This window comes from Pseudopipra pipra, chromosome 2 (assembly GCF_036250125.1).
Source record: "Pseudopipra pipra isolate bDixPip1 chromosome 2, bDixPip1.hap1, whole genome shotgun sequence".
Classification (NCBI taxonomy): domain Eukaryota; kingdom Metazoa; phylum Chordata; class Aves; order Passeriformes; family Pipridae; genus Pseudopipra; species Pseudopipra pipra.
Window position 1 is genome coordinate 5,225,445 of NC_087550.1, and position 14,403 is coordinate 5,239,847.

The 14,403-nt window shown below is 39.2% G+C and overlaps 1 protein-coding gene across 1 annotated transcript in view; it reads right to left on the reverse strand.

Moving 5' to 3' along the window:
• The window catches only part of CRYBG3 (crystallin beta-gamma domain containing 3), an 86,102-nt gene that overhangs the window by 57,761 nt on the left and 13,938 nt on the right, over positions 1–14,403 (reverse strand). The window contains exon 2 of the mRNA XM_064643643.1: positions 11,913–11,991. Within this exon, the coding sequence (XP_064499713.1) occupies positions 11,913–11,991 (79 nt within the window). The remainder of the gene's footprint in view (positions 1–11,912; positions 11,992–14,403) is intronic.

The following is a 14,403-nucleotide window of genomic DNA, read 5'->3' on the forward strand; positions in this document are numbered from 1 at the left end:
GCATTGTATTCCTTTCAGGAGATCTGTTGTTTAAAGGTTCCTTTTAAGATTAAAGCCCAGTGCTTGCTCTCTTCTCTTGCTGTAGTAAAAAGATCCCTATTCTACAAAAAGCCACAGGACTACACAGGCTCAAAGATTCCCAAAGCAGCTGCTGTGGAAATAAATCCAGAATGACAGATGGCAACAATTGCTTCAACTGGCAGAAGAAACACGGGGAAGAACCAAGGAACAATATTCCACACTTCAGACTAAAGCCCTGAAAAAGCACAGCTTCACAAACAAACCTATTTGTGCTTGTGAGATGAGCAGTTTTCAGCCTGCAAACCTAGGCAAGAACACCAGAGCAGAACACAAACACATCACAGCCCTCAATACTCTGCACTTCCAAAAAACCCCAGGAGAATCAAGAACAGAATTTGGATAAAGTGAACTCAGCTCACATCCCAGAGATTAATCCTACCCTTAGCAACCCTAAAATGCCCCCTTTGGCCAGCCTTCCTTCAAAGGCACAGCTCCAATTCCAAATGGATTTGTCATCTCCCACAGCCCCATAGTCCCCCGTGCTCAAACTCCCAGCCCTCCATACAGCCAAGGTCCTACACAGCACCAGCCCTGCACCGCGACCTTCTGAACTCCCTGTCAGCTCTGCCCTCAAACTGATAGGCAAGAGCTTCACCTCACCCCAGCCACATGTTCCTTTCTTCCCTCAGCTCTGCTGAACATCTCAGCCCAGAGGCAAGGCAAGCTCTTTTCCTCCCCACTTTATGCCCTTGAATTTCCTTGGTGTCAGCTCCTCTCAGAGACCCAAGGACCGCTGTCCAAGCTCCTGTTACTTCTGCCAAGACCATCTGCCCAAAAAGATGATGCAACTTCACCGTAAGGCTTCACAAACACATTTTAATGTAAGCACATTTTCAGCTTCACAATCTGCAAATGCTTCTTCCCTGGACTAAAATTTTCTGGGAAGCACCTGCCCCCCATCTCACCCTTCACAGTGTTGCCATATACTAATGCTACCTAGTTTATTTTTACAGTACAATCCTTGTAATTTCAATTCCTGATGCAACCCGGTTTATTAAAACAGAATAAAGTTACTCCAGCTTTTCTTGGATGAAATCTATCCTGCTCAACAGGAGTGGGAAAGGAGAACAAGAACAAAAAGTCCTATGTAAATTTTAGCTGTGTCAACAACACATTTGGATAAGAGTAATTGTTTTAAATTGGGTAACACCTACCCACCCAATCTATGCAGAAAGCTACTATTTTCATTTGGTCACTAATCCCATTTCAACTTGAAGATATATTTGTTTCTGGTAACCTAAAATAAGCAGGTAGGTTTACCTGTTAATAGTCCTTCTAGGATCACATTATTGATGAAAAAGGTATTTTAATGAACACGGTTTAATCCTGAGGGAACAGCAATTTCTTAAAAACTTTCAAGTTACACTTAGTGATACTGGAGCAGTGATCTTTAAACTGCAAGCAATCCTTTTTCACCTTTTAAGTACAATTGCTTAATATTAAGTGTTCAGATAGATGTGTGTGCTGAAAATGGTTTATGTGAGGATAGAAACTGAATGGCACTAATCTGTCCTTGAGAAATCCACACAACCTCTATTTTCTTCATACAGAAAAGACACTTAAATAACCACATCAGACTTCTAAGGAAACTTTCAAAAGTGGGCTAAGTCAAACTCTAGTCTTTTTTCATCCCCCCGTGACAAATTCCATCTTCTGAGTGAAGGTGACAACAGTCCAGCTCACAGATGCACCACACTTCTGGCTGCTGTTTTCAATACTAGACAAACTATCAAGTAACATGCAAGCCTGGAGTGAATCTCTTGACAATTAATTTTATCTCACAGGATCTGAGTACTTTGAGCAAGGAAATACAAAACAGAAGCAAGAAAAAACATTATTTCCAAAATTTGATAATAAATGAATGATTCACCACATCAACTTCTAAGTTCTACTGTCACAGTTACTTCTTTCTCTGACACACCTCAGCATTCTTCAATATCAGTTTTTGATTCAACTTTAAGTGAGGGAGGGTGTTTCTCCTCTGTTCTGTGATTAGTATCAGTCACACATATTTGTCTGATTTAAAATACTATCTCAGAACAGAAAATGCACACAAATCTTATTCTTTTCTCTGCACATATAACCCTTATAAGCTATAAACACTTATATTAAATATTACAATATCTATGAAGTTAACTAAATGCAGCATTAATTAAAAAAGAAATTATTACATTCAAAACTTGTGAACAGTTTTGTATTATGGGAGGTTTTTTGTTTGTTGTTGTTTTGCTGGTTGGGTTTTTGCCCATTTTTTTAAAACCATCTGTATTCAGGAACTAGTAGCTTGGGGTTTTTTTCCTATTAGGAACTGAGACTTCAAATATAACTAAATCTCTACAAGCGAAATTCTTCTCTGAGCAGCTCTGAGACACAAGACTTGTAAAGACTGTGCTGCTTATTTGTAAGCATAATTTATGCCCTGCTTGAAAAGCTGTTTTGTAGTCTCTGCTTCCAGAAACAGAAATCTATTTAGACTTTCCTTCCTCTTTAATCTTCCTTTCTTTACTTAACTTTTGGTAAATCAAAAGAACAGGAAGTTTTAATATGAAAGGGTCCTTCCATACCTTTAACCATAAATAGCGTCTTGCATAGGAAAAAGCCCCAGAGAACATTTACATTGTGCTTATTTGAAGATATATGTGGATATTAAATCCTACACAGAAACTATGCAAATCCTGCTTTCTTCTCTTCAATATAATCAATCTTACTCTCCATATATTTTCCCTCCTGCTCCACTTTGCTATAACAGACAGCAAGAGCTACTGGTGTTATATCATTTGCACACAAAATCCCAATTCAGAGTCTGAGCCACTGTTTAGGCATTACACAAACAGTACTGCTCCTGCTGCAGATTTTGAAGTTCGTATTTTAAGATGATGCCATATTCAAATCACTGAGACAAAAGCACATGATCTTACTTACTGTAGAGCCAGTAAGCCTTTAACACAGCAGGAGCCTTCAGGCACAAGTGCCTGGTGAGAACAGCAGTAAGATGGTAATTCCATGAGCCACTATCACAGTAACTTTCACCTCTCTCTGAGCCTGTCTCTGACAGAAGTCCCCAGCAAAGAGGAAAAAAAAAAAGGCAAGGGCATAGGATACATATAAAGTAATCCTTTCCCTGGTATATCCCACCAGTTTTCAACAGTCCTGGCCTTTAGCTGACCTCAACAAAGCACAGTTGATTCCGTGTCACAATTAGGCCTGAGCAGTGTGTTATTCACCACACTGAAGGAATACCAGTGACAGCTACACTTCATGTCATCAGTTAAAAAAAAAAAAAATTAAAAAATCCCCTTACAGTGTCCAAGCAGTTTGAATAGCAAACAACAGTTTCTGGATGGAAACCTACCTGTCAGATCCCCTTTCAGATCCTCCCTGATGCAAGCAAAAAAAGGTTTCCAGCTGTAGTGTTGTCTTTCTCCTCCTTTTGTAACAAACTGTGAACAGATTTCCCCTTGCCTCCCCTTTCCCACTCTCTGTGAGCTTTCCTGCCTGTGACATGCTTCATGAAGCTTTAATTAGCTCTTATTCCTTTAGCAACTCGTTACTCCAAGTTTCACTCCTGGGTAACCTGGCCTGACCTCATCACCGAACCTGCTTTAAGCGGGAGGCTGGACTAGATGACATCCCAGGGTCCCTTCAACCTGAGTTATCCTATGGACTCGTGCCCTCACATGCAACGAGGCTGGTGTGGAGGGGAAGCCTGGCAGAGTGTGAGACAGGATTATGACTTGAATCAGGTGACTGAGGAGGCTGCAGTGATAACTGGAGCTGTGCCCACTGTGCGGTCTCACTTGGCCGGAGCAGCCGCGGCGGAGCAGCCTGGCAGCCGGGACCCAGGAGACAAGCCCACGATGTCATGGCTCAGGCATGATTCTTATCTCAGCTAATTTATTCAGTGGTAGACTAGCTATGTTCTCCAGGCTGTAATCTGCTCCTGCCTGCAGCCGAACTGCACCTACACAGTCAGGCACAGGGCTGGCTCCCAGTGTGAACAACCCCCCGGAGCACAGACAGTGCCACAACAGCATCCTGAGCAGGGATTGCCTTCTTCCCTGGTTTGCCTCACACCAGCTGGGAACAGCAACCGTCTCTCAGCAGTTGGGTGGCTAAAGTTTAGATTGCCAGAGGTTCTCATTCAGCAAGGGTTACGTCCGTCTGCCAAGAATGAAATCTCTTTTATTGCCCTAACAAGTGAACGAAATGAAAACATTAACAGCATTAAAACACAGATCTCCGTGAACAAAGAATTAGCTTCCAGCCACGACTGCCAGACATTTCAGATCTCCCTGCCCATGAATGAATGCTCATTACAAAGCAGAAACTGCAGACAGACCCATGAAGACCTCTCCCAGACCGCCCGTCCTGCTGCACTGGGAGCTGCTGATGGAGAACAATCTGCATGTGGCACGGATACACTCGAGCACTTCAACCACCTCATCCCACCTGCAGCTGTGAGAGAAGATGACCTGCCACCAGAATTTTAGGACTGTCACTGATTCACCCCCAGGGACTTTCAACAAGCCGTTAAACCCCAGTATCCCGATTTACTCATCCGAGAAACAGTTACAGCACTATTCCTGGATTTCTGTTTGCTAGCTTTGTAGAAATCATTTAAGAGTTTCAGATTAAAGTGTTGGATGCACAAAGGAGCACATTTAGGCATTGCTACCTCTAGTTCTGGAAAATTAATCGTGTTCCCAGCCTTAGCTTTGACCTTTCAACACAACTAAGGCAGCTGCATTTCATTTAACAATTATGAGCATCTCATTCAATTTGAACAGTGATATAGTACATTTTGAATGCTAAGCAAAATCCACAGTGAAATAGCTGGCAGGCTAGTTCATCCCCACAGTGAGTATGTGCATGTATTCCAGCTGATTTCCTTTCTCAGTGAGGCTAAAGCATCTCTGGTGTAATCTCTCACCTGTTTGCAGTGAGTGGGACACGCTGAGGTGCATTAAATCCACGTGTGAAATAAGCTTTTGTTTTTTCAAATACTGTGAGGAAAATCACTCTCAACCAACAGGAGGCTATACATCTGGAAACCTAATGAAACAGTACTAGATACAGTGAGACAGAGATTATGAACAAGGCTTGTCTAAGGAAACCAGCATAGCACTAAGAAAAATTCAAGTAAAAGTACTATCAGACAATGAAATACATGACCAGCAGAAATCCCCTAAAAGTCCAGTGTTGCTTGTGTTCATGAGACAAATGGATTTAAAAAACACATAGTCTAAGTGAGGTTTTCCTACTTAACCCAGTAATTAAAAGAGGCGAGGGAAATAACGCAAGGGAGGGCCATCATTGTAAAAAACTGATTAGTCTTAACTAGCTTTTAACTAATCAGAGAAATCAAAAAACACCACAGATTAACAAAGACAGGCTTGGGGGGAGTTTAAGGTGAGCTCAGTATCTCTACAAATAACCAATTAATCTCTGAATATTTTGGCTTTTTAATGCTGTTTTCATTCCACATCCTCCTTTTTCTCTGCTTGTTTTGACATGAAAAAAAATCAGGTCATGACAACCCCGGAAGACAAGAGTAACTAGAAAACTAATGAAATCATGGCATCTTCATAATCAGGACTAAAAGTTAAACAACAGGAAGGGACTTTTAGTTAAACTGTATCAGGTTTGCATTTTAAAAAATAAACCTATTTAAAGTCAATGACTATTTAACATTTGGAAAGACAACTGCCTGTGTTGGAAGTTCAGCACTGGGACTTTAAAAATTTGTTTACCCATTTAAATTCTTGAAAAACCAAGGAGTCATTAATGTATATTTAATTTGTCAGATGAAGAAAGAAAAGACAAAACAAACATTCTCTGAAACTCTAGTGTTCTCCTAAAATCTGAGGAAGTATCCAGAGTCACCTTTCATAACAAAAGAACAACAGACAAGGTGCAAGGGTGAACACTTCAAAGGAGACAGTACAGATAGACATGGAGGTACAATTTGAAATAAAGTTTCTGCTAGGTCACCTTTACAGGGAATTGTAAACTTGATGAAAGTCTCTAGAATGACAAAAACAACTTAATAATTAAAAAAATTCTCTTCACACCATTTGCAGAGTTAATTCAAAAATTCTCCCTTCTGAATTTTCTCCTGGAATTATTGTAAAGCTCTGATTAAAGATTAAAAATCGGTACTCACTTCTCAGTATGCAGCCACCACTTATTACTTCAAGGTCTAGTATGGAGCCAAAGAGAAAAGAATTTAATTGTCTGTCTTATTACTGTTCTTTTCTCTAAAGTCTTTCAGTACTACACATCCATTGCCTTTTAGTGAAAATATTTTCACACACATGAAACAATTTTTATTCTCTTTTACTTGACAATTCCTCCAAGTTTGAAAAAAAATTTTCAAATAAAGGTGAAATTCACCTTTTTGATGCAGAAGATGTGCAAAAGCAGACAACACACTGAGAATGGGATGACAGAGTGGGATTTCCACCTGTACTTAAATTCTATTGGCAGGCTGTAGCATCTGGCATCACACTTCTGCTTCTCATCTGTCTCCTTGCTGGGTTTCTGAGTCAAAAAAAGCAAGGTTTAAAAGCTCTGGGTTTTTTTTTTTTTCTTCACCCATCCTGAAACAAAGTTTCCTGCTCAAGATCCCTCCTCTGAAGAACTGAAGTAGCAGAGAGGGAAGCAACGTTTCAGGATCATCCTTTCCAAAAATCTTCAGTATGACAATGGAATTCACCAGGACTTTAGAGAGCATGATCCTGAAATACATTCCACAACACATACATCTCTTAACACCATCAATTTAACATTGTGTCCTGGGAAACCAGGGCACTAACCTATAAAATTCCATTTCAACAAAATTCTACATCATTGCTGAAGAGAAAAAGACCCATTTTCAGGTTCCACAAGAGAAATCTTGTTTATACAAATTCCAAACCCATTTCTGTTTTGTCTTTCATTTGTTGCTATGGGCAGCAACTGCAACAGTTTTTAAAAGTGACTCAGGTTTTTCAAAAATTCATAGTTGGCAGTAGGAATCCATCTCCCTTGACTCTCAAAAGACAAAGAATCCCTCTCTCTGATTTCTAATTACTAGGTCTAAGACAGGTATTCAGCAGGAATTCACACACAGGCTGAGCAGACATTATATAACATACATATGAAATGAAGTCAATGTAAAATAAAACCATGACAATATAAAAAAAACTCATGCTATATAGAAAAGCACATCATTAACTAAGACACTAGGTTTAATTTTGATTAAAATAAAAATAAAACTTAAAATTATGGTCAGAAAGAGGGACATTCAGTAAGAACAGCTACCTATATTCAGCAAGTTAATGGGATTTTTAAAAAAACTTCTGTGAATGCACACACTGGATGAAAAATTATGTTGCAGAGAATTACAGCACAAATTAGGCTGAAAGGAATGTGGCTGAGGAGGTCATGCAGTCTATGCTCCTGCTCAAAGCAGCTCCAGTTAGAGCAGGGCTTCATCCAGCTGTGCTTTGTGTAGTTCCAAGAATAAAGATTTTGCAACTTACTTGGGCAACCTGTTCTGATACCAAAACAAACAAACAAACAAACAAAACAAAAAGCAAACAAAGCAAGCAAGAAAAAAATTCTCACAGGTGACTGGAATTTCCCATGTTCCAACTTGCACCCGTTGCCTCTTGTCCTATTTGCTGCAACTCCAAAAAGATCCTGGCTCCATCTTATCACATAATTGCAGTCCTTGCCATCAAAATTTAATACCATGTCTACTGTTTAAATACAGCCATTTATGTTACCTTGAACTGAAATTCATGTGAGAAAGCAGGGCTACACAATAATCTCTTCTCCATGTTCACAGTACACAGCAGTACTTGGCAGGGGACAATTTAATTTGTAGCACAGAAGCTCTAGATGGCATGTTAAGAGAAAGACTTTTTAATTATAAGCTTTATGAAATTGGTAGAACAGTTGTCTGGTGAGGCTGCAGAGATCTTAAGAGATCTCTATCCCTGGAGGTCTTTGAGAACAAGTCAGACAAACTTCTATCAGGTATGACAGAGATACAGAGATCTCACCTTGGGCCAGAGGAGCAGACTAGATAATCTTTGCTGTACTTTCTGCTCCTGAGTTTTCTAAGAAGGTTGGGACTGTCTGTGGTTAATTCAGGTGACAAGCACCCAGGCTGGAGCCTGTGGGCCAAATTATAGAATATTTAATGCTACTGAAATACCACAATGATACATTTGGTACATCATATTTAATGCAACTGAAATACTAAATGATACATTTGGTACATCATATTTGTACTTCCTTTTTTTCAAACTTTTGGGTTTGTCTGACAGAGCTCACATAGTAGTTCCCGTGCTGAGATGCTTAGAAATTCCTTCCTAATCAGTTATGGGAGAATGTGCTATATTTAGTACAAATAGGAAACAGGTCAGACTTGTGGAACAGCACATCCAAGAAGGGTTTTGGGTGATTTCTTCAGAACTGTATCATCTTGACATTCTCCAGCACGTGGCTCACTACAGTATCTGTGCTAGTTTATTTAACAGCTGCTCCACACAATCCAAGTAATATTTACATCCCAGCTGGAAATCTCTCTTTTAAGGGCATTACCAAAAGCATGTGAAAGCAAAAGCACACTTTTGCAGGAAGCACTGTTGCAATATTCCCTTTGAAAACAAAGTCCCTGTAGCACTAAAAGTGAGGTTAATGATACACTAATATGTACTGGACACAATGTAAGGCAGATACTTAGTACACTAAACATGAAGTTCAAGAACAGTTTACATCCACACAGCCATCTGTTCAACAATCGCATCCCTCAAATGGAGCCTTTACTCAGAAAGGACACTGTTTATTTACCGCTCTTATTCAAAGAAACAGAAGCAAAACAAAATCTGTAAATAAATAGTGGGAGGGGGTGCAATGAATTAACAGACTTGCCAAATATATTTCAGTAATATTTTCTTGAAAGTGATCAAGTGATGACTATTAAAGTCCCCTTGGCACAGAGAAATTAGAATTCACATTTTCAAAAACTATTAAAATATCTTTTCCTCCCTCTATGAGGTAAATATTTAATTGTAGGGAAAAAAATAACAGGGCTAAAATACAGAACTGGTGTCTAAAGTGCTCAGAAGAGTCAATGAGCTACCTGCCATAGCCCAGCACATTTCCCAGCTCCACTCACCCAGTCAGTTATAATTCAGACGTTCAACCTTTGCTCCTAAATCAGAGACTCACAGTTCCCCCACTGTTTTGCCCCTGGCCTCCAGCTGAGACCAATGAATATACAAAATCACTGCATATATACAAAGTCCATCAGAAATGTGATGGCTCATTAACTTGGTGACAGTTAACACAGGCACAACATGGTTTCCCTTTTAGTCACCATCCACCTGAAAGGACTGGGCAGAAGAACTGTTCAGAAATGTGGGCACATGTGGAAACCTGCCCAAAGCCCATCCAGGCAGGCATATGGATTTAGACATTCTTCACAAAGAATTCCCATAATTCCCACTATTTTTCTTTTAGCCCATAGTAACCTTGATGATTCAATTAAAGAAAACTGGAATGTCTTTTCATACCAGAGATTATACCTTTCATAGAATCACAGAGTCATTTAGGTTGGAAACGACCTTTAAGATCATCTCAGCACTGCCAAGACCACAAATAAGACAGTCTCAGTTCTCTCCAACTGCATTCTTGTGATCTTTGCAGAAGACAGCTTATTTTGGCCAATGTCAGGCAATAGACCATGTGGTGTTACCAAAATGCAAGTGTGTGTTGGAGAGAGAAGGGGGAGGAAAAACCAGAAAAATATTTTCTTTAAAAAATGGGGGGTGGAGGGATAGAAAATAAATACTTTCTCCACCTTCTCTAAGTTTTTACTATCTAGATGTAATTTCAGTGCATGCACACAAATTATAGTTCAAAAAGTACTCATTACTATGCATATGAAGCTATTCAAGTGTATCACAAGGTTTTTGATCGGCTCAAGAAAGAGGGAACTAAGTTAGACAGGAAGCTCTTAGTACAGCTCAATAGTCAGCACATTCTAGTAATATGAAAACCACACCTTCTTCCTAAAGCTTATACAAACACCAGGTATTATTTCAGAGAGAATGTAATGTACAGTGTAACATTTAAGACTTTAAAACGTGGATCAAAGACAATAAAATTAAATAAAAAAGCTATGGCAAGACAAAGAGAAGAGATCAGATACTTGGAACAAAACTTTAGAGCACTAATATTGGCACCAACTTTTAGTACAATATTACAAAAGCAGAAGCTCTGAGTACAAAACTTTACTGCAAGGAATTTCGATTCAGCAGGAAAAATTCTGAATTTTGGGACTTTTTAAATAAAAAAAAACAAAAAAAAAAGAAGATTTAGTTTCTGGCAAGAAAGAAACACTCTTAGGTAACTTAAACCTGCTATGCCCGCTTTGCTCCTCCTACGCATCCTGCTTGTTCCTGAAGACCTAGCCCTGTTCATACTTCCTTTTAAGCAATTCCTGGTGCAGAAGTCCTGTGCATGCATGCTAAATGTTTCCCCTTCCTCAGTCCAAACCTTCCTCAAAAGGAAAATCTGTTTTAGAATTTTGCACTGATCCAGCACAGAAAAATGGGATTTTTTTTTTGAAACGCCAAAATTTTTCTTCTATTATAGTAGAATCTCCTCTGGTTTATCGTAATCCTATCACTTCAAGGCACAAGCCCAGTAATCTGTGATTTATGGGAATTCAGTGGCACTTCCAGGAGCTCTGAACTGACAGAGCTGGCTTGAATCCATGGGGCTTCTGAACAAACATCCCCACATTGTTTCTTGCCTTGATGTAGACAAACCACAGCCAACATGAAATCATTCTCGAGCTAATGACCCTGTTGGGGTCTTTGTAAAGGCAACTACAATGTCTCTTCACCTTTAGAGAAGCCCAAACAAAGACACTGAGGATGCAGGAACACAGGGACTGTAGGCCACTTCCTTCTCCCGACACCATCAGTGCTCAATAAATGCAACACAGGACAGAAATCTTAGATCCAGTGTGGTAAGAATCCTACTGCATCCCCAAATAAATCTGGCCCCTTCTGGAGAAGCAGTCACCATATTATCTGGGTTAAACTAAAACAACTTAGAAAAGGAACAAAAAAAAAAAAAATCAAGCAAAACTGCTTAATGAATGGATCACTCAAATGGCTCTGTGCGGGCAGGACGCGACAGCAGTGAAGGCAGCTGTTCTCACCAGCACCTGTCCTGTACATCATTAGCCATGGTATTTGACTAAACCTAAACACAACTTTCTAGCTGTGTCAGGTGACACAGGAGGAAGCCCTGATCACAGTGGAGCATGTCCTTTTTCCGCAGTACAATGCTTACAGGACAAGACAAGCATGATTAACACGGGTAACCGGCGAAGAACAGCCGACGTACATACAAATTCCAGCAGACCTTCAGGCAAGTAAGGACTTGCTGGTTAGATATTCATAAATTATATAGAAATGGTGCTTTAGAGGAATGCCTGAAAGCGTAGTTTGATAAAAAATACCAGCTTTCTTCTTTGCTGGCTAACTGCATATGGAATTAGCACCGAAGTCCCAGCTCTTTCATGTAAGTAAATACGTGAATTTTATTTTAAAAACCTGAAGCACAAGCAGTTTTTCTGTCTCCTGCACATATATTAGAACCCTGGCATAATGGACCCTAACCCAGAAGATGGAAATATGGAATATGGAAAGTCAGGTGCTAGCTCACAGTGCAGGAATACATCCAACATCAGAACTCTAACAAGTAGTCAAAAGCAGAGGTGGCACGTTTTACCTCAAATAAATATGAGTCAATAAAAATCATACCTTCAAAAGTGCAGGCAGAGTTGTGCTTTCCTTTTGGTTGCTCTTTAAATTTATGGCTTCACTCCCTTTGTTTTCAGAACTGAAAAAAAAAAATATTTTGCAACACTGAGTACTTGCATTATTCATGTCCAACCAAGAGCCAACGCAGTATTGTTCAATTTAAACACTAAAGAGTGTTAAAGGGACAGAAGAACATATTTTCCAAACTGTAGCACATACTCTGCACACATTGTAACTGAAAAAGCCATGCCCCAAAAATCTGAAGATAGAACCAAAATGCCCATTTCACCTCATACAGAGGTTTTCAAACTCAAGCATTCAAAAATGGCACACAGTATTTTGACTCTTCCACCTGAAAAGGGAACAAAATTTATTTTCTGTTTTGTTTGTATGTTATTTTGTATTATTTTCTGCAGGAAAAATGATACTGTAGTTGATCAGTCATCTACTACAGCAGGATTCATTGCCACAGGACTATCTGGCACACCTGGCAGCTGGAAGGTGCACCCCATTCTGAGGACTGTGAGCAAGTGGAATGTACTCATGGCAGATGGAATCATCACAAATCACAGCCACCACATTTAACTGAACATGCCTAATGGGGCTTCGCCAGCAAATGCAGAAGAAACGTTAGAAAGGGGACAAGAGGCATGTTGTTATTACCAGGGAAACACCCACTGTTCCATTTTAAAAGTCAGAAATCCAAAGTCACATATGTCCTTATTGCCAAATCATCTTGGTCAACATTTTCCTCAGAGCCCATCTTTGGAATGAAGGGAACCATCTCCCACATCAATCCCAATTCTTAAAACAATCCTTAAACACAATCCAGCAGAGAACATTTGAATCAAAACCTTTAAGCTACATGCAATTTAGAAGCAAAAATGTATCAAGGAAAACACTAGATTATGTTAATGACACATATCAGTTCCTGCATTGTCATAACATGAAGAAAATTAACTTTGTACCAACATATCATGTGACAGAGTATTCCAATTAATATGTAATCACTTCAAAAACATTTCTTCATCAATCTCAGGAATTTATTAATTGCTACTGACAAATGCATGAGCCCTTATTTCTGAAAGATGCTTAAATAAAAACAAACCCCAACTATTTGCATTTTGGTGAAATTCTGCCAGGATCTGGAGAACAAATTTAGAAGCATGGGTACTCCTACTGCTACTGATTGTAAACCACAGGTAAGTGTATCTCAGCAAGACTTCCAAAAAGAAAGGTTTTCTTCCTATTGTGGATTAGGCATCTGCATTCAATACACATTAATACACACACAACATACAAAAGCCAGTATGACTAAATATTAGTTTCCTTCTCAGCTGCTCAGAGACAGGATTCCCTGAATAAAAATGAGAACAGAACTCTCATGCAATTACGTTTTTCAAGATATTTCACATCTTTTCAGATAAATCTAAAGAAAGGCTTCCTCCTCCCTTTCATAGATCCTCTTCAAGTTGAAAACCATGTACTTTCACATCACCGTAGGTAATCTTTCATAATGCATTCATAAACACAAAGATGCTTTTTCAGGGAGACCATCAGACAGAAAGTCTTGGCTGTTCTTTGTTTCCCCTTGAAGACAGAGCAGATGAATTAATATTCTAACCTATTAATTTCTTCTGCTGTTAATGTGTTTCATGAAGGAGATGTCACAATCACTCTGGGCACTCTGGCACACTAATAATAAAAGCGTTTCTCTGTACATAACCTATATTCTCCCTCCTAGTTTTTGTTTTGTTGGCTTGAAAAAATAAAAATTAAAAAATCAGCTACCTCTCCTCCACTCACTCAAAAAACCCAACCACAAAACCAAAAAAAACAAGCCACCCTTCTCAGATCTGCATAGCTTTTCCTGATGCTGATACACTCGATATGAACAGGAATTCCCTGTATTTAAGAGCAGACAAATGATGTAGATCTCCACCAGACATTCTTCCTGACTTCATGATATCACTCTTTATGAAACTGGTCTGCAGACCACAAATGAGACCCTTGTTCTTGTTAAGTATTACCAGCACAGATTACTAGTGTCCCATTCTTTCATCACTTTGTTTTGCTCATATTCTTCCCTGTACATCATGTTTTTTTCCCCAAAAACTTTTTTTTGTTTTCCTACTTCTTTTTTATATTTTAAATACATGGCTGTATTACTTTCTTCTTGCTAGCCAGGCTTGGACAGATTGCTATGAAATTCCATAGCATACATACCAAAACTGGAAGAATGCAATTCAGCAGATAAGCATCTTAAAACCAACAAGTAGGGAAAAAAAAAAAAAGTAGTATCAAAACTTTATTTTCCAACATAAAATAACCCTAAACCTGGAAGCAATTCCCCACACCCTTTCATGGTTTATATTCTAGTGTTTCCACATTCCTTAACCTTTTGCTTTAGGGTGTACTTCCTCAACATGCTGACTTTGTCAGCAGAACCAGCTTTAGAAATTTCCACTCCTTCCTCCTCAACCTCAGTTAT